Source organism: Peromyscus leucopus, chromosome 16_21 (genome assembly GCF_004664715.2).
Source record: "Peromyscus leucopus breed LL Stock chromosome 16_21, UCI_PerLeu_2.1, whole genome shotgun sequence".
Lineage (NCBI taxonomy): Eukaryota > Metazoa > Chordata > Mammalia > Rodentia > Cricetidae > Peromyscus > Peromyscus leucopus.
This window is the reverse complement of record NC_051084.1, coordinates 8,363,783-8,384,248: the sequence shown is the minus strand read 5'-3', so window position 1 is coordinate 8,384,248 and position 20,466 is coordinate 8,363,783. Positions and strand designations below refer to the sequence as shown.

The following is a 20,466-nucleotide window of genomic DNA, read 5'->3' as shown; positions in this document are numbered from 1 at the left end:
AACCTGTATATAAATTTGTTATAATTATGTGTATATAAATTATATAGGGAGGCCGGCTGGGAGATAAAGAGAAGCATCCCTCAGTCCGCGCTCCCTCCTCAGCCACGGGCTCTGGAGCGCGCTGCAGCAGAGTGGCTGCAGCAGCAGCGGTGAGGCGGCGGGGACGGATTGGCGACATCTGAGGCTCGGCTCCCACGCCGCCACCTTGGCGCTGCCATGTCCTCCTCCACCACTCCTCCTCCCCGAAGGAGGAGACGTACGAGGAGGAGGAACCGGGAGTTCGAGAGCCAGGCAAGCGCCTCAAGACGAGGAAGGAGACATCGGCTACTCGGCGGAGGAGAGCGAGACTCGCCAGGAGCGACGCTCAGGCCGGGAGCGACAGCGACAGCGGACAAGAAGAAGGGCGAAGGCGACGACGGCGATGAAGATGAAGGAGGCAGCGGCGGAGACGAAGGCGGCAGCGGCGGCGGCGGCCCCCGGAGCGTGCCCCAGTCCATGGAAGGAGGTGGAAGTCATCATCAAGTTTCTGTCTCCCCTGTTGTGCATGCCCAGGGCTCTGTGAGTCGGTGGTGGAAGCCGACCTTGTGGAGGCGCTGGAGAAATTTGGGACAATATGCTACGTGATGATGATGCTGTTTAAAGACAGGCTCTAGTGGAGTTTGAAAATGTCGATAGTGCCAAAGAGTGTGTGACATTTGCTGCAGATGAGCTGTGTACAATGCTGGCCAACAGGCTTTCTTCAACTATTCTGCAAGTAAAAGAATCACCCGCCAGGAAACACTGATGATCCCTCAGGGGGCAACAAAGTTCTCCTGCTCTCCATTCAGAATCCTCTTTATCCAATCACGGTGGATGTTCTATATACAGTATGCAACCTGTTGGAAAAGTACAACGTATTGTTATATTCAAGAGAAATGGGATGCAAGCAATGGTTGAGTTTGAGTCGGTCCTTTGTGCCCAAAAAGCTAAAGCAGCACTCAATGGAGCTGATATATATGCCGGATGTTGCACACTAAAAATCGAATATGCAAGCAACTCGTCTAAATGTGACTAGGAATGACAATGACAGTTGGACTACACTAAACCTTATTTGGGAAGACGAGGTTGTTGTTGCTTATGCTGAAACTTCTTGAAAGAAGCCCACTTTGAAATGTGTTGCTGTTGAAGCTATAGTATGATTCAGATAGAGGAAAGGTCTCCAGAGACAAGCCATTTTGGGAGATCATCCTTCTTCTTTAGACATGATGGCTATGGATCGATGGTCCATTGTTGCCTTACCAAGCGTTACAGGATGGGCTCTAGAGATACAGCTGCACTTGTTGCTTATCATTACCACAAGCTTCTTCCTCTACATGCATGGAGGAAGTCCTCTGGCTCCGTTGTCATGGTCATGGATTACACCAGCTCAACATGAATTGTTCAAGAGTCTTCAACTGTTCTGCTTGTATGGAAATATCGAAAAGGTAAAATTTATGAAGACATCCTGGCACAGCACTTGTAGAAATGGTGATGAAGTATGCTGTAGAAAGAGCTGTCACACAACCTTAATAATGTCAAACTCTTTGGGAAAAGACTTAATGTTGTGTATTAAACAACATTCAGTTGTTCCAAGTCAAGTATTTGAGCTGGAGGATGGTACAAGTAGCTACAAAGATTTTGCAATGAGTAAAAATAATCACTTTACAAGTGCTGGCCAAGCATCTAAGAATATAATCCAGCCACCCTCCTGTGTGCTGCATTATTATAATGTTCCACTGTGTGTCACAGAGGAGACCTTCACAAAGTTGTGTAACGACCACAAGTCCTTCCATTCATCAAATACAAAGTGTACGACAGGAAAGCTTCTGCTAAAACCCTCTCGGGTTGCTGGAGTGGAAATGCAAGACTGACAAAGCCGTGGAAGCCCTCACTGCACTCAACCACTACCAGATCCGAGTCCCAAATGGTTCCAACCCCTATACATTGAAGCTTTGCTTTTCTACATCATCCCATTTACAAGAAGAGAAGAGCATGTTAGATTTACGTTCATCTTTATTACAGTTTTAAAGCTATACTTCATTAAAAATATTCTAAAATGGTTGATCTAATGTTGCCTTGCTTACTATAAGATCCTGTTCTGTAATAAAATACTTTCCTCAAGTAAAAAAAAAAAAAAAGAAAATAAGTTATGTATGTGCCACTCAGGAAGTCTCAACTGCATTTCCTCCACCTCTGCTGCCCCCTTGTGGCCTGACTGTGACAGTGTGGCCTGGACAGGGAGGTTCCATTGATTTCCCTGTTAGGCACTTGCTGAGGAATGGTAGAGCTGTGGCCAGGCCACCACATTCTCTCCCCTCACTCCCATGTCCTCTTCTGCATACAGCCTCATTGAGACCCAACCCACCACCACACACTCCTCGTCCTTCCCCAAGACAATGCCCCCAAAGCTCTTCCCTCTCTCCAACCCTCATTCCCACCCCTCTCCTCCCTCCATCTTGCCCTCTATTCCCTCATCTTCCCTCACTCTGAAGTCCCCTCCCTCTCACAGCTACCCAAAAGGACTAATGGGGAGGATGGTGGACACTGTGGTCAGCCTGAGCATCTGTAGGAGGAGACGCTGGAGTCCAGATGTTGTCCATACCTTACTCTGCACAACCATGAAACCAACTTTCCCACAACTCCAGTTTTTACTTTAAAAGGCTCAGTAGAATTGCTAAATAAAATAGTACTTTTAAAGGCCAGTTAAAATTTTCAGGAACAGAAAAAATACACATTCTTGTCCACTTATATTCCATCTCAAAACTCAATTCTGTCTTCTTGGTTCCAAGGCAGCCATACATATTATAAAAATGAGTTGCACCACTGTGTTCCAATAAAACTTTATTTATGGATACTGAAATTTGAATTTCATCTTTTCACATAGCACAAAGTACAATTGACATTTTACATTAAATATAAACATAAGTTCACAGGCTACACAAAAAAAGTAAATTCAATTTTTCAAACTATAACTTTATGAAACAATTATCAATAAACTGGCATTAAAATAAAAGATGAATTCTTTTTAATTTTATTTCATTTGCATTTATGTATGAGTGTGCTGCATGTATACCTGCCAAAAGAGAAATCGTTTAACTTGGGAAATACTGGTTACTTTTGGTTGTTCTTGTTGTTTGTCTTATTTTAAACTACAGAGGTTTGAACCCAGGGCCTCACATGAGGGTCAAATGCACTACCATGGAGTTATATCCTCAGTACTTAATTTCTTGATTCTACAATATATTTTCCAAAGAAAACCATATGCATTCTGTCTCATTAGGGTTTCTGTGTTGTGATAAAACACCATGACTATAAAGAACATGGGAGAAGAGTTTATTTCAATTGCATTTCCATCATCAAAGGAGGTCAGGGGAGAAAACTCAAACAAGACAGGAATCTGGAGGCAGAAGCTGAGGCTGTGGCCATGGCAGAGAGGGCTCCCAGGCTTTCCCCCAGGCTTGCTCAGCTTGCTTCTTACAGCCACCCTGACCAGCACTGCAGGGAGGCACCACCACAGTAGCTGGGCCCTCCCCATCAATCACTAATTAAGGAAATGACCAAGGACTTGTGCACAGACCAAACTGATGGAGCCTTTCCTCAATTAACACTACATCCCTCTTCCAAAATGACTCCAGCTTGTGTCAAGTTGACATAAATGAATAGGCAACACAAACTGTCGTTCAATTTGTGAGGCAAACAGACCCACAATTCTAGTACAACTTCTAGACCCATTATTTCTCCATCGCTGTACTAAAATGCCATGACCAGGCAACGGATAGAAGGAAGAGTATATTTGGAATAGTGTGTAATGGGAGCCCACCAGAGAGGACCACTCAGACACTTCACACCCAACTGAAAGTCTCCATCCCAGCTGGCTGGGACTACAAACCCAGGCACTCAGGGATCAAGATGGGACTACAATCAGGCACTCAGGGACCCAGATGGGACTAACACCCAGGTCACAGGGACCCAGATGAAGCCCCAAGTGTCCAGAGTGTGGTGCTTTTGAATTTGAAAAAACACATCCTGGCATCTCACTCAGCAGCTGCAGGGGGGCATTCACACAAAAATGTAGCTTAACAGAAGCTGAGGTAAGCTAGCTGGGCATCTTGACCTCAGGTTCCTATTAACAGTCGGGTTATTTTCCATGGGATTCTCCATCAAGGAGAATCAATTCCAGCTAAATTTGAAATGTCCTCAGCAAGAAGGACAGATGGAGGAACCTCTTGCACCATCTTGTTCTGTCAGCATCGTTCAGAGGGACAAGAGTCCATGATGAAGGGCAGAAGACAGAGGTTGGAGCAGGAACTGGGATCTTATGTCTGAAGCACATGCAGAAAGCAGAGGGGCAAGCTGGGAATGATGCAAGTTTTGAATCTTCAAAGCTCACCCTAGTGAACACACTTCAAGGCTACACATCCCAAACCTACCAACACTACAACCAACCGCAGACCAAGTATCCAAACATATGGGACTATAGGGACATTCTTATTCAAAACACCACACATGGCTACAGAGAGTTCCAAGCCAGCCTGGGTTACAAGAGATCCTGTTTGAAAACATAGATACATATATACATAGCTTAAAAGAGATAGAAAGACAATAACAGTTAAAATATATTAAACCAAACCTTAGAAAATATGAATTGTCATAGTTTATGTGTGTATTTGTGTATTTGTGTGTGTGTGTGTGTGTGTTGTGTGTGTGTTGTGTGTGTGTAGGAAAAGAGACTGAAATACAGAAATCAAAGAATTTATGCAAGAAATCATTGACAGACTGATATAATGATAAGGCTGGTTCATGGAGACTTGATGAACAGGTTATTGCCCACAGAGAAGGGTCCTGAAAGAACTATCTATAATCTAGTAATCCCACTACTAAGACAAATCCACAGGACAGGAATTCAGGTATCAGAGACATCTGCTCATCACATTCACTGTAGCCACTGGTCACAAGACCCAACACATAGAACAGACCCTAGGAGCCCATGGCCAGATGAACAAATTAAAACAATATCCATTCATCCTTGGTCCATTTCATGCCAAATGGTAATGAAACCCAAGAAAATGCTATTTAACACCAAAAAGGAACATGCCTTCCATAGTTCAATCAGCTGGAGCAACAGTCGGGGCTCATCATCTGCTGCCTGGACACAAAGCATGGACTCCTGTTCCCACCGCCAATAGTCTCAGTCACACCTGAGAGCAGTGGATCATGGCCCCAAGTCATTCCAGGACTCATCTGGGAGCTTAGCCTGTGGCTTCTACAGACCCACAGGGATTCACACTGACAGTTTAGAGGCTGAATCTGCACTATGGGAACAAAAAGTCACCAGGATGAGAGAGGAATGGGGATTCTTCACCTGGGAGAGAGTCAACAACTCTAGAGCCTGGGTGAGGCCTGCCCTGGGAGACTCAGAGACTCCTCCAAAGGACCAAACAATAACTTCTTCTCTTCTTCCCCTCTTCTTCCTCTTCCCCTCCTTCCCTTCTTCCCCCTCTTCCTTCTCCCTCCCTCCACTCAGACTCATGTGCCATAGAGCTGAGAATCATTGAAACATCTCCAGACTCAAGCCTGAAGTATGGAAAAAGAGTCCCAGAGAAGGAAGCTTCATGGAAGGAGAAAATGTGGGACATGTCACTCATGTTGTAGAAGGAAATGTCACCTTCACTGTAGTCCACAAACACCCCACACTCTGGGGAGCTTGTCTAAGGGACAATGAAGCCCTCCCTCTGTCTATATAGGCCAATAGCTATTATTAGACCGCCCCACAGTCCAAAACCCTTTTTTGGACACTCTGAGTGCCAGTCTTTCCTCTCCACGTCTTCTGTACAGACGCCAGAGTCCACGTGCTGCTACTCCATTCTTTATCTTCACCTTCCAGTAACGTCTTCCAGAGGAGATGCCTTCAGTGCCCAACACACTGAAGGGGCTATCCAGTGCATATCAGTATCCTTCCGGGTCACACTCATCCTGTCCTGGAGATGGCAAGGTGGCATGGGCAGAGTCTGGATCAGAGTGACAGACCCTGTGAGAGAGTTTCCAATCATAGGAGGTCCTCTCCAGCCCAAACAAGGCCACAGCTGTCCCACCTCCACCTCAAAAGCTCTAGCTTCTTCTAGGGGGACAAGTCCCTCACAGAAGAGCCTGTGGCTCAAACCCATGGCTTGCAGCAGGGAAGGGAACAGAAGGCTGACCAGGGCTTACAAGGTCACAGGGCCCTTGAGAGCCAGACCCAGCTTAGTGGCTGTCCTCTGCCTCCCACACCACCACCACTGAAACTGTCACCACCTGGATCACCACAGGGGACTGAAGGAGGGACCAGAGCCATGGGAAGTCCAGGAAGAGGGTCCCTAAGGAAGACAAAGTCACTCACAGGCCTGGAAGTGTTCTTGCGCCAATCTACAAGAGAAGCACAGGTCATGTGAGGGATTTCACACACTACACCTGTCTGCTCAGGGCTGTCTTATGAAACACAGAACTGTGAGATGGGTGGAAATGTACCTGTTACACACGCGCACACACACACACACACACACACAAACACACACATAAACACACACACAAACACACACACAAACACACACACAAATACACACAGATACATACACACAGATACACATACACACACAAAGAGACACACATACACACAGAGAGACACACAAAAATACACACAGAAAGATGCACACATACACATATATACACACATACACATAAACACATACATATATACACATATACACACAGAGAGAGACACACACATATACACACACACAGACACACACACACATATATATATACACACATAAACACACAGAGACATACACATACACACAAACATACACATATACACACATACACACAGAGAGACATGCATACATAGAGACACACATAATCTTACACAGACAATCTTGGGAAGGACAGGTAGGGCCTTGTGATTCTTCTCTCCTAATCAATAATTCTCTGTAAATCAATGGGAAAGGGACTTCATGAGTCCATCCCTACTTCCATGCAAGAAAATTAATGGCCCAGTCTGGTGCAGGTCTCCTTTGGGTAGTCAAAACTTCTGACAGCTCAGAGGACAACAACTACACTGTGCTGACTAGCCTTTATGTCAGCTTGACACCAGGTGGGGTCACCAGAGAGGAAGGAATATTAACTGAGAAGATGCTTCCATAGGACTGGCCCGTGGGCAGGTCCTTTGGGCACTTTCTTGATTGATGGTTGATGATGGATATGGGAGAACCCAGCCATGGTGGCAGTGGCATCCATGGACAGTGGTCACACAGTATATGAGAAAAGCAACTGAGCAAGCCAGGAGGAGCAATCCAGTATGCAGCACTCCTCCATGGACTCTGCATCAGCCTAAGTCCAGATTCCTGCCCTGTGATTCTTCCTGCCTTGACTTGATGTGGAGATGGACTGGAAGGGTGAGTCATACACACTGTCCTCCTTGAGTTGACTTTGGTCATGGTGTTTCATCACAGCCCAGGAAACTCTAAGGCACGTTTTCTGCCAAGACCACAGCATTCTACAAGAGTCACGTACCTGCATACAGCTGGGCCTTCCTCCAGGCTGTAAAGGAACATATTCTCCTGAGAACTCAATCAGAACAGCCCAAGAACAGTTTACTAACCTGTCCTCTTTCCATTTAGGGTGAGGCTTTACCCAAGAAGACAGAGGACTCTAAGGAGCTGACTCCTGCAAGATGCAGAGGCAGCAGAGAATTGTGGGAAATTCTCGGGATCACAGATGAGAAAGATGGTGTTGTAGGTTAGGTTCCCCACTGATCCTGTGATGTGTGACTTTTTAGCTGTCAAATAGCTGGCTGACTTTACTTCAAAACCCAAAATGTAATAACTAAAATAACAAAAATAAAAGCATTCTATAATTATTCATCTTCACTGTTAATAATCAAAACCCTGCTGTCACGATTTCAAAGTAAACGGCCCCCAAAGGCAGTGGCACTACTAGGAGTGTGCCTTGTTGGAGTAGGTTGGTCTAGGTGAATCAAGTGCGTCCCTGTGGAGGCAGGCTTTGGGTCTCATATATGCTCAAGTAAGACAAACCACTTCTGTTGCCTGTGAGTCAAGATGGAAGAACTCTCCTCAGCTCCTCTCTAGGACCATGTCTGCCTTCCTGGTGCCTTGATTCCTGCCATGACAGTGATGGACTAAACCTCTGAACTGTAAGCAAGCCAATTAAATGTTTTCCTTCATAAGAGTTGTCATGGCCTCTGAATAGGTGAGACAGTTGATTGGCTTGATCAGTTCGGGAGGCAACTAGGCAGTGGGACCAAGTCCTGTGCCATTGCATGAGTTGGCTGTTTGAAACCTGGAGCTTATGCAGGGACACTTGGCTCAGGATGGGAGGAAGGAGGAAGGGACTGGACCTGCCTGGACTGAGTCTACCAGGTTGATCACAGACCTCGGGGGAGGATTTGCCCTGGAGGAGGTGGGAATGGGGGGTGGGATAGGGGTAAGGGGAGGGGGTGGGAGGGGGGAGAATAGGGGAACCCATGGCTGATACGTAGAACTGAATGGTATTGTAAAATAAAATAAAAAAATTTAAAAAAATAAAATAAAATTAAGAGTTGTAATGGTCATGGTGTCTCTTCACAGAAATAGAAACCCTAACTCAGACACTTGATGTGTGGGAAACTATGTTCGAAAATAAAGTTATCTACGATTGCCAAAAAACATTGTGCCATCAGCACTTTTTGAAAAGTTATATTTGGAGATGTGCTGGAAAGGGAGAATGTGTATAAAACATAGACAGGAAGTGAGTTCTTGGTGAAGTGCCCAGTGTGCCTCATGTAACATATCTCTAAAGCCAGGCATCACTACACCAGGAGCATCCAGTTTACCATTCTCTCCCACGAGGTCAGCAGCCCAGCCTCTGCCCATCACTTTGATCCACACCTCTGAGATAAGAAAGCAGACTCCCTGGGGGTTGACTGTGGAATCAGTGGAGGTCATACTCCAGGATCTGTGACCTCATTTGCTCATAAACACCCTCTGCTGGTTAGGTTTTGTCAATTTGACACAAGGTGGAGTCATCTCAGAGGATGAGCCTCAATTGATAAAATGCCCCCATCAGAACGGCTGTAAGCAACACAGTGGGGCACTTTCTTGATTGGTGAATATTCTAGAAGGGGCCAGCCCACTGTGGGCAGTGCCACCCTGGACAGGTGGTCCTGGAGTGCAGCAGCAAGCAGGCTGAACAAGCCATTGGAGGCAAGCAAGTAAGCCTTTCTCTGTGGTCTCTGCTTCAGTTCCTCCTACAGGTTCCTGCCTTGAGTTCCCGCCCTGGCTATCCTCAGTGATGGACTGTGGTGTGAAAATGTGTAAGATAAATAAACCCTTCTCTCTCCAAGTTCCATTTAGTCATGATGTTTTGTCACAGCAAGAGAAACCTAACTGCCGGGCAGTGGTGGCACACGCCTTTAATCCCAGCACTCGGGAGGCACAGGCAGGCGGATCTCTGTGAGTTCAAGGCCAGCCTGGTCTCCAAAGCGAGTTCCAGGAAAGGCGCAAAGCTACACAGAGAAACCCTGTCTCGAAAAAAAAACAAAAAAAACAAAAAAAAAAGAGAAAGAGAGAGAAACCTAATTAAGACATCTTCTTTAATGAAATTTAAATACTGTAGTTTGGTTTTCAGGTACAGACAATAGTCAAGAGCTAATGGAGCCGAAAAAAATCAACAATTTTGTGGACAGGAGTGAGATCCAGGGCACAGGACACATCCAAGAGTCTCATGTCCTCCAGCTCTGGGCTTCCCCTTCCCTGAACCTTCCTCTTATGTCTCCCAAAGGGGTCCCCATTCTGTCTAGAATCAAGGAAAGGGCACACCTGGCCACATGTGCCACAAGGAACCATGGGACACTGGGACAGTCACTCACCAGCCCTGTAAGCTGCCTTCCTCCGATCTGAAAAACAACACACAGGAGTCAAGTGAGCTACTGGGCACTGAGGGGACACCCAGGGCTCAGGAGGGAAAGCATGGCTCACCAAGATCTTCCTGGAGTGTGCCTGAAAAACAGGGAGAAGACAGGGTCTGTGCACTTGACAGAAAAACAGGAAACACAATTGTTTCCTAGTAGTCTAAACTGCAGACCACCTGACCCCAGCACTCCAGCCATGCTCTCTGGGCTTTCTTGGCCACCGACTCTGATCCAGAACACTGCATCTTCCAGGGACTCTGGCCCAGTCCTGGGCTGCTGTCATGACTTACTTGTGGTCTTCAGCGCAGCCTCCTTTGTCTGCTGGAATGACTCCTGCTCACGCCGCATTTTCTCCCATTCCTGCCGCAACTGCAGCTTTGATAAATGTTCTCTTCTGAGAAAATAGATTGACCCTAAGACCAGAAGTCCCATCGTGGTCACACTCACAGCAAAAGCTGGTATCCAGGGAGAAGCCTGAGGGAAGAAGGGCTCTGTGGCCCAGGCAGAGAGCCAGTGAGTGCCACACCTGAGGACAGTCAGCCCAGCACACTCCAGGAAGGCCATCTGCTTCCCAAGCTCTGTAGGAGTGAGGAACAGCCCTCACCTGGGATGAACATGCCCATGGCCTTCTCCTGGCCCAAGATGGGATTGAACGTGGAACAGGTCACATTCCCCAAAGAGCTGTCTCTCACCACCAACGTTGTCTTCATGCTGAACAGCCCCTCATCATCCTCAGTGTGGTTCTCAGAGGATGCTGGGAGCCTCTCCCCTCTGGAGTCTCTCCACTGCACCTGGGGCTTCGGGTACCACCCTGAAGTCATGCACACCACACACACACCACCATCTTCTGGACCTTTGATGTGTACTTCAGGGACAGAGCCCACCACTGCAGGAGGACACATGTGAAGACCCCAGAAGCCACTTTGGGCTCAGGAACCCCAGGATCACCTATGTGTCTCATAGGAACCTCTCATGGAAACACAGGAATTGAACAGGAAAAGCACACCTGTTTTCTGCCTAGGTTGAGCCCCTGTTGCCCAACAGAAGAAAGATAACAGGGTCTACTATGGGGGACAGAGCACAGGCCACTCTTTGTTCAAAGACAAGATCCAGAGGAAACAGAAGAGGGTTGAACTGGGGGTCCTGATATAGAAATCATCATCCATCTCTCCACTAGCCACACACCTGTGACCCCTGGAATAGCAGGTCCACACCCTGCTCCCCCCTATGAAAGACTAAACCCTGAGGGCCTTCCTTACTCTACTCACTCATTTGTCACCGGCATTGATCTTCCTTTAACATTGACTTCTCATTGGGGCATTGATCATCATTTAACATTGACTTCTCATTGGGGCATTAATCATCCTTTAACATTGGGGCACTCTGATTTTTCTGCCTACTCCCTAAAATATGAATTTCAACAGCTGGTATTTTATATGACACTGACAGTGTCCCTGGTCCCCAGAGCAAGGACCAGCACATTTTGCATTAATGGATGTAGGAATGAGTCACTGTTCCTCATTTAAAAATGGAGGATCAAAATTAAATAAAAGTAAAAATGATGGACCAGAGCCGCGTATGGTGGACTATGCCTATGATCCCAGCAAAGAGGATCTGACATTCATGATCACCCTCCACTACACATCTGGATCAAGGACAGCCTGCTCTACATGGACCTCCCCTCATTCAATAAATTAAGGAGCCGAGTGACATGATCCCTTAGTTTTCTCCCACACAGGTCACCCAACATCTTTAGAACAGGGATCAGTTCACCTACCTGCCACCTTCAGTTCCAAGATGGCCTCTTCATAGAAGAGACCATGTTTGAAGAAGCAGACATATTTACCACTGTCTGATATCCAGACCTTGTGGATGTGCACAGCAGCCTTGCCTTCTTGGAATTGGTCCTTCACCAGTGATGTCCGTCCTGAATACTCAGCCATCTGCTCTTTCTTCTGTTCTTGTTTGTTCCGATAGACAAATACTGCTTCTGAAAATCTGGTTCGGTACCACCTGAGCTCCATGTTCTCCACACTCATGACAGGAAACAGGGAGCAGGGAAGTGTGGCTTCTCCACCCAGCTCAGCCACAATGGGGTCTGAGGGACCAAACACCTGGAACTCATCTGTGGACACAGATGTAGCAGAAAGAAAGCTCAAGACACATGAGTCAAAGCTGTGTGACATGGGATGTCCTGGGAGCAGGAGGCAAAGGCTAGATGAGGTTGTTCTAGGCATTGTGGATTAGGCATCCAGGACTAATATATAGGAAATCTTCAGACTATGCAGTGTAGCCTATAAATCACGGTAGAAACTTCCTATTCTGCCGGTGTCTCTGGTCCTAGACCCTTTCATAAAGAAATCACTTGTGCATTCATTCTCCAGCTTGCATGTACAAGGTCAACAGGGTACCTTTCAAGTAGCTGGATCTCAGCTTAGAGCTCGGGTTCAGTAGGTCTGGGGTGGGCCCAAGATCATTCATTTCTAATGGTCTCTGCAGATGCTCACAACAAGACTAATGAGAACACACCTTGAGAAACACAGGTCTAACTGGTCAGTCTTAGACCTCACCAAGGAAACTACCAACCTCCAACCCTGAATTCAGTCTGTCAGCCCACATCTTTCTCCACTGAACTACATGTGAACTTTAAAACATAGAGCAAGGTGCTGGAAAGATGGCTGAGCAGTTAGGAGAACTGGTTACTCTTCCACGGAACCTGGGTTCAATTCCCAGCATGAACAAGGTGGTTCACAACTGTCTATAACACTCTTCTAGATTCTGTAGGCATCAGACATGCAGGTGGTACATAGTCTACATTCTGGAAAAACACCCATACACAGTAAATAAAATACATGGAGCCCAAGTCAATGTTTGTGAAAAAGCCACTAGCATTCCCAGAAGCGTCAGTCAATTATTGATAAAGAACAAAGATAACCTGTCTCACTCTAAAAGCCCTTGGCCCTCTAAGACTGGAGGACTGTGATACAGGCACTGTGGGCCCCTAAAGAGCTACAGGCACTGTGGGCCACCACCAGCTACTTATTACTCTGTGCTGCTCCATTTGGCTCTAATCCACTGTTGCCACTCAACAGACCAGGACTCCTGCCTGCTGTCTCCCACCTCCACTTCTGTGACCCTGTTACATGGATCAAAGCCATATTGCTGCTCTGCTCAAAGCTCAGTGCTGACTCTACGATGCCCACCAGGACCCACAGGGCTGCTCCCACCTCAGGACCTCCCAAACTCAGCTCCTGCTTCTCCCACCCTGGTTCACTCTGCTTCAGCCAACACTGGCCTCCACAGCTCCTCACAGCCCAGGCACACGGCCAGCTTCAAAGCCGTGTGCCCAGCTATGCTCCCAGAGTAGGATGTGGCTATGGAGGTCAGGTTGGCCAAGGACTCACAGTTACCATTCTCAGCCTTTCCATTGTCAGCTAATGCTAACATGCTCAGCCTACATTTTTATTGCTATTCACTGTGAAGGGAAAACTATGAAAATCCTGGATTCCAGATACAAAGGAATCTCCCACATGTCTGAGCATTAAAGACCCTGACAGATTCCACTCATTGAAGTGAAATATGGGAAAAGAGAACAGGACACACTCACTTGTGGACACCCAGGTAAGCAGCTGGGCAAGGACAAACAGGCAGGTGAAATAGCGGAGCAGAGCATCTTGGAAGCAATTTTCCATGTCCTCAGAGCTGGGGAGAAAAACAGGTATGATAGACAAAGACAGGGCAGGAGGCAAGAAGCAGGTTACACCAAGAGTTTGAACACATCAACAAGGAGAGAATCATCAGGGCTGGTGTCAGCCCACAAGACAAAACACATCAATACTAACTGGGTGAAGACCCTGACAGCCCAACACTGACAAACCTCCATGCCTGGTTCCTCTCAGCCCTGTTGAACAAGGACCAAGGAGCTGGGACATCCAAGTCATCTCAGAGGAAGCCTTTCCTTTCCTTCCCACCCATCCCCATCCACAGTGCAGCCAAACTCAACCAAGAAAACTAGGCCCTGCCTTTCTCAGCACCTTGAGGAACTCAGAGTAGACACCATCACCTCAGCTCTCCATTATCCACATACTGCCTATGACCCCAAGACATACAGCCTCTGTCCAGCCCATCCCTCAAAACAGCATGGCTGCCGCCTGTGCCTCTACCCTTCCATAATTGTGACCAGGCATCCTCTGGGCAGCTTCAGAGACAGACAGGTCTCCCAGAAGGCTGTGGTGCCCATCACAAGTGCCTTGTTCCAGCTTTTGGTTGTGGAGTTGGTCCACACTTCAGTCCCAGCCCAGTCCCTCCATGGTTCCAGGCCAACACCCTACACTCAGCAGGTGACACACACACACACACACACACACACACACACACACACACACACACGTCCACAAACAGCTTTGTCCTCATAGTCTCTGTCGTCGATAAAGACCCTGCATGGTGTAGACAGGCTTGAAAAGAACATAAACAAACCCTAGTCTGCCCCAACCACCTGCTGTCTAGAAGGGTGGGGGAAAGGGAAGCCTAAGGTCCTGAGAAGGACAAACTCAGGGACCTGTGAGCTGTCTCCAGGCTCAGCCACCAGGGATGTGACCTGTAGGGACTCACTGAACACAATCTCAGCTCTGGTTCCTTCCTCGGGCACACAGGAGTCTTCAAAGCCAACCTACCTGCTTCTCTTTGCTCCCAGCTCTGGAAGACTGTGACTTCATGGGGGACAGCTCAAGGTCTAAGGGACCCAGCAGAAATCTTCCTCCCAGAGCTCAGCTGCTCCAAGATGCACTCACAGCTCTAAGTTCGGCTCTCCCAAAGCCAAGCTCTGGTTTCCACATCTCCGACAGGTTCATGGTGTCTAGGCAGCAGACAAGAAGCAGAGGCTGGCACAGCCCTAATGGCCTCTACAGAGACTTTGACACTGCCTGCTCCAGCAGAGCCCTCCCAGTCCACAGAGCAATTGGAGCTTCAGCCATCAAAACTGAAAGCTAAGGTAATGCAAACTGGGTGTGTTTCCCTCTGCATGTGCCTTTCTCTATCAGGAAGAGGGGAAAGTCTACCTCCCGACCCCATCTCTCCCCAGGCCACCCCTACCTACCCCTGCCCCTCCAACCCTGCCTGCTGCGGAGATCCTGAGGTCCACCCATGTCATGGAAATGTCATGAGAAGATAGGAGGACAAGGACACCTCACTGAGTCTCTGTTCGGCATCAGGAGCTGGGCTGGACTCACCAGGTATGTCAACTCCTCTCACAACAGCAAATGGAGGTGATGTCATGAGCCCTGCTCCAGCTCCAGTAACTAAGAGGAGGGGAGGTAGGTCTTCCAGAACCCTGTCTTCCCTGTCCCCACCCCCATCCCACCTCATCCCCAGCCCTGCCCAACACCCACTCCAGGCATCACAGACTCAGCAGGAGCCTGCAAGGGACCTTGGACTCCAGGAGCCTTGATATTACAAACTTATCTCCTCCTGGGTCCCCAGCCTATGACTTCCACATGGGGTGGAAGGCAATGACAGGAGCAGATCAGACAGCTGAGAGGACACTGAGGGGCCTGGCTGGGGGGTCCACTGTGTCCTCTCCCAGGGATCGGGGTCACAGCCGGCTGCACTGACAATAAGCACTAGTACAGAGGCCACAGGGGACTGTGCTTGTGACTCAGGACCCTGACACTGTGTGGAGTGGGACATGCCTGTCATCTCAACACTCAGGAGGTGGAGGCAGGATGACCAGGAACTCAAGGCCATCCTCAGCTACATAGAGTTCAAAGTCAGCCTGAGCTTTGTGACCCCTGTCTCAAAAGTGGGGGGCTGAGTGAGGAGGAACACACCTTAAATATAAGCAAGGCTGCACAGATGGATCTGTCTGTTTTTGTACAGGCTGGGCTAAATATTGAGTTCCAGGCCAGCTCTGTGTGTGTGTGTGTGTGTGTGTGAGAGAGAGAGAGAGAGAGAGAGAGAGAGAGAGAGAGAGAGAACAACAAAAGAAGAGGGTGAGAGTGTGATTAAGTAGACTATAAGAGCATTGGCTAACAAGCCTGACAACCTGAGTTTGATCATTGACTCCACATAAAGGTAGAAGGACACAAGTGACTCCTCCACCCCCCTGTCACTCCATGTTGGAGCCATGACAAGGACACACTGGTCCTCATTTGCCTACTCACACCCATGCACACACACACACACACACACACACACACACACACACACACACTATTAGATAAAGAATGTTTTGAATGTTTGTTTTCATTCTGTGTGTATGCACATTTTCCTCTGTTCATGCATGTGTGCCTCATGTGACCCGGACGCCGCAGAGTCAGAAACTGAAACCTGAGCAGCTCTGTGGGTGCTAAGAGGTGAATCCTGCTCCTCTGCAAGAGCAGCAGGAACTCTAACCACTGAGCCATAACTCCAGCCCCATAAATAATTTTTGAATTGGGAGGTAAAAGACTTCTCTCAAGTGGCCCTTCTGGACTCTTTCCACTCTGTCCTTTGTGACAGGAAGAGGAGACAGTGGAAACAGCAGTGATGCGGCTGTGGCAAGGACGGCCTTGGTGTGGTGGCAGGAACACCAACAGCAGAGAAGGGACAGGGGAAAGTAAGGAGAGGCCTGAGCAGAAACCACAGGGGAGAGACACTGAGGGGCAGCTGGAGTAGAGGGGCAGTGAGAGTGGACAGAAAGCTGGGGCAGAAGACAGACAGACAGACGGACTTGAGAGCCAACAAGGAGAAACTGCAGACCCCAGTCACCAGATGAGATCTGGGAGCCACAAGCTTCAAGAGTCCAGGATGCAGGGGCTGGAGAGACAGTTCAGAGGTTAAGAGACCCACTGCTCTTGCAGAGGACCCCCAACTCTGTAACTGACCACAGTTCAGCTCCAGGGCATCTGGCGCCCTCTTTTGGCCTCCATGTGTACCTGCACTCACACATGCACATACACACACATAGGCACACACATATACACATAATTAAAACAAAATAAATCTTTCTAATCAGTCAGGGGTCCTGGCACTCTAGCCTGAGAGCTGCAACACCTGCCATGTGTGACACTGTGACACTCACAGTGGTTGGAGCTGAGGAGCCAAACGCCCAGAGCCCATCTCAGGGTTTAACATCAGCATGTTCCCTGCTGCTTCTGCCAATCAAACTCTCCTGCTGGAAGCCGAGATCTCAGAGCCCTCAAGTGCAGGACCTGCTGCAGCTGAAGCCCAGAGCAAAGGCCAGGTGTGCTGTAGCTCTAATCCCCAGGACTCAGGTGAGGACACAGAAGGATGAAGAGGTGAATTCAGGTCACCATAGCTACAGTGAGTTTAAGGCACTGTGCAGCCAGGGAGGGATTTTCTGACCATCCTGGCATGCTGGACAGCCTGGGCCTCTCCTACCACAGAGCCTCCAGAAGGAGATCACAGACAAATCCCCAGGCACATGCTCACAGGCACTTTATTCTGAACACCTTCTCTTTCATTCCCATGGTTTTTGTTTTTTGTTTTTTGTTTGTTTGTTTGTTTGGTGTTAGACTGTGATATTTGGAGAGTTAGCGATGGATGGGACCCTACCCAGGTCAATCGCATACAGAGACAAACCCTGTCAGCAGTTAGAGCTACCCCTAAAGCCATCTAAACCCAATGGAGGATCACCCAAGTGGGAAATCGGTGTGGACAGTGCTCCACTAATTGGGGGTGAAGGGAGTTGGGGGTACATTAGAACTTCTACTTAAGAGCCTGACTCTCAACTGTAGCAGGAATTCTTATTAATAAAAACAAACCCAGGGCCAGGTATTGGGGTGAACACTGGAAGATCAAAGAGACAGAACAAGCCACAGCTTCCTCACCTCGCCGGATCCTCAGCTGGTCTTCTTTCCTCAGACTGGAGGCCTCTCAGTCCTCATCCAGAATTGGTCTGAGCTGAACTGCTGCTAGGAGCCTGAAAGCTTAACCAGCCAAAAGCTTCTAGTTGCTGGTCCTCATGCCTTATGTACCTTTCTGCTTTCTACCATCACTCCCTGGGATTAAAGGCTCAGTCACCAAGCCTGGCTGTTTCCAATGTGGCCTTGAACTCACAGAGATCCAGATGGATTTCTACCTCTGGAATGCTAGGATTAAAGGCGTGAGTGCTACTATTTTCTGGCCTCTGTATCTAGTAGCTGTCTGTTCTCTGACCCCAGATAAGTTTATTAGGGTGCACAGTATTTTGGGGAACACAATACCACCACAATCAACTTGTTTGTATGTCACCCTCATTGGGGATCCTGTGCTCTCTGGGGGCCTCGGCTGGAGGAAACTGAACACACCAGGCATATCACAAAGATATATACACACATACACATAAGTAAAATAAAAATAAACCTGTATATAAATTTGTTATAATTATGTGTATATAAATTATATAGGGAGGCCGGCTGGGAGATAAAGAGAAGCATCCCCTCAGTCCGCGCTCCCTCCTCAGCCACGGGCTCCTGGAGCGCGCTGCAGCAGAGGTGGCTGCAGCAGCAGCGGTGGAGGCGGCGGGGACGGATTGGCGACATCTGAGGCTCGGCTCCCACGCCGCCACCTTGGCGGCTGCCATGTCCTCCTCCACCACCTCCTCCTCCCCGAAGGAGGAGACGTACGAGGAGGAGGACCGGGAGTTCGAGAGCCAGGCCAAGCGCCTCAAGACCGAGGAAGGAGACATCGGCTACTCGGCGGAGGAGAGCGAGACTCGCCAGGAAGCGACGCCTCAGGCCGGGAGCGACAGCGACAGCGACAAAGAAGAGGGCGAAGGCGACGACGGCGATGAAGATGAAGGAGGCAGCGGCGGAGACGAAGGCGGCAGCGGCGGCGGCGGCCCCCGGAGCGTGCCCCAGTCCATGGAAGGAGGTGGAAGTCATCATCAAGTTTCTGTCTCCCCTGTTGTGCATGCCCCAGGGCTCTGTGAGTCGGTGGTGGAAGCCGACCTTGTGGAGGCGCTGGAGAAATTTGGGACAATATGCTACGTGATGATGATGCTGTTTAAAGGACAGGCTCTAGTGGAGTTTGAAAATGTCGATAGTGCCAAAGAGTGTGTGACATTTGCTGCAGATGAGCCTGTGTACAATGCTGGCCAACAGGCTTTCTTCAACTATTCTGCAAGTAAAAGAATCACCCGGCCAGGAAACACTGATGATCCCTCAGGGGGCAACAAAGTTCTCCTGCTCTCCATTCAGAATCCTCTTTATCCAATCACGGTGGATGTTCTATATACAGTATGCAACCCTGTTGGAAAAGTACAACGTATTGTTATATTCAAGAGAAATGGGATGCAAGCAATGGTTGAGTTTGAGTCGGTCCTTTGTGCCCAAAAAGCTAAAGCAGCACTCAATGGAGCTGATATATATGCCGGATGTTGCACACTAAAAATCGAATATGCAAGGCCAACTCGTCTAAATGTGACTAGGAATGACAATGACAGTTGGGACTACACTAAACCTTATTTGGGAAGACGAGGTTGTTGTTGGCTTATGCTGAAACTTCTTGAAAGAAGCCCACTTTGAAAATGTGTTGCTGTTGAAGCTAATAGTATGATTCAGATAGAGGAAAGGGTCTCCAGAGACAAGCCATTTTGGGAGATCATCCTTCTTCGTTTAGACATGATGGCTATGGATCGCATGGTCCATTGTTGCCTTTACCAAGTCGTTACAGGATGGGCTCTAGAGATACAGCTGCACTTGTTGCTTATCCATTACCACAAGCTTCTTCCTCTTACATGCATGGAGGAAGTCCCTCTGGCTCCGTTGTCATGGTCAGTGGATTACACCAGCTCAACATGAATTGTTCAAGAGTCTTCAACCTGTTCTGCTTGTATGGAAATATCGAAAAGGTAAAATTTATGAAGACCATTCCTGGCACAGCACTTGTAGAAATGGGTGACAAGTATGCTGTAGAAAGAGCTGTCACACACCTTAATAATGTCAAACTCTTTGGGAAAAGACTTAATGTTTGTGTATCTAAACAACATTCAGTTGTTCCAAGTCAAGTATTTGAGCTGGAGGATGGTACAAGTAGCTACAAAGATTTTGCAATGAGTAAAAATAATCGCTTTACAAGTGCTGGCCAAGCATCTAAGAATATAATCCAGCCACCCTCCTGTGTGCTGCATTATTATAATGTTCCACTGTGTGTCACAGAGGAGACCTTCACAAAGTTGTGTAACGACCACGAAGTCCTTCCATTCATCAAATACAAAGTGTACGACGGGAAAGCTTCTGCTAAAACCCTCTCAGGGTTGCTGGAGTGGAAATGCAAGACTGACAAAGCCGTGGAAGCCCTCACTGCACTCAACCACTACCAGATCCGAGTCCCAAATGGTTCCAACCCCTATACATTGAAGCTTTGCATTTCTACATCATCCCATTTACAAGAAGAGAAGAGCATGTTAGATTTACGTTCATCTTTATTACAGTTTTAAAGCTATACTTCATTAAAAATATTCTAAAATGGTTGATCTAATGTTGCCTTGCTTACTATAAGATCCTGTTCTGTAATAAACATATTTT

The 20,466-nt window shown here is 48.0% G+C and overlaps 1 protein-coding gene and 2 pseudogenes across 1 annotated transcript; 2 read left to right on the top strand and 1 right to left on the bottom strand.

Annotated features, from left to right (window-relative positions):
• Nucleotides 1–216: 216 nt before the first annotated feature.
• Nucleotides 217–2,080, top strand: LOC114705852 (annotated as a pseudogene).
• A 3,185-nt stretch (nt 2,081–5,265) lies between these two features.
• LOC114705834 lies at nt 5,266–14,759 on the bottom strand (annotated as a pseudogene).
• A 96-nt stretch (nt 14,760–14,855) lies between these two features.
• LOC114705833 (heterogeneous nuclear ribonucleoprotein L-like) lies at nt 14,856–20,412 on the top strand. Its single transcript, XM_028887947.2, has 4 exons — nt 14,856–14,951; nt 16,457–16,509; nt 18,402–19,417; nt 19,501–20,412. Exons 1-4 carry the CDS (start codon nt 14,856–14,858, stop codon nt 20,376–20,378), a joined length of 2,043 nt encoding a protein of 680 aa, XP_028743780.1. The 3' UTR covers nt 20,379–20,412.
• The last annotated feature ends 54 nt before the right edge of the window (nt 20,413–20,466 follow it).

Bases quoted from the DNA above. Each gene is read 5' to 3' on its own strand.
- LOC114705833 (XM_028887947.2), top strand. From the start codon at position 14,856: ATGGCCTCTACAGAGACTTTGACACTGCCTGCTCCAGCAGAGCCCTCC. The intron at 14,952-16,456 runs GTAATGCAAACT...CCTTTGTGACAG, and splicing joins CATCAAAACTGAAAGCTAAG to GAAGAGGAGACAGTGGAAAC. The intron at 16,510-18,401 runs GTGTGGTGGCAG...CTCCCTCCTCAG, and splicing joins CTGTGGCAAGGACGGCCTTG to CCACGGGCTCCTGGAGCGCG.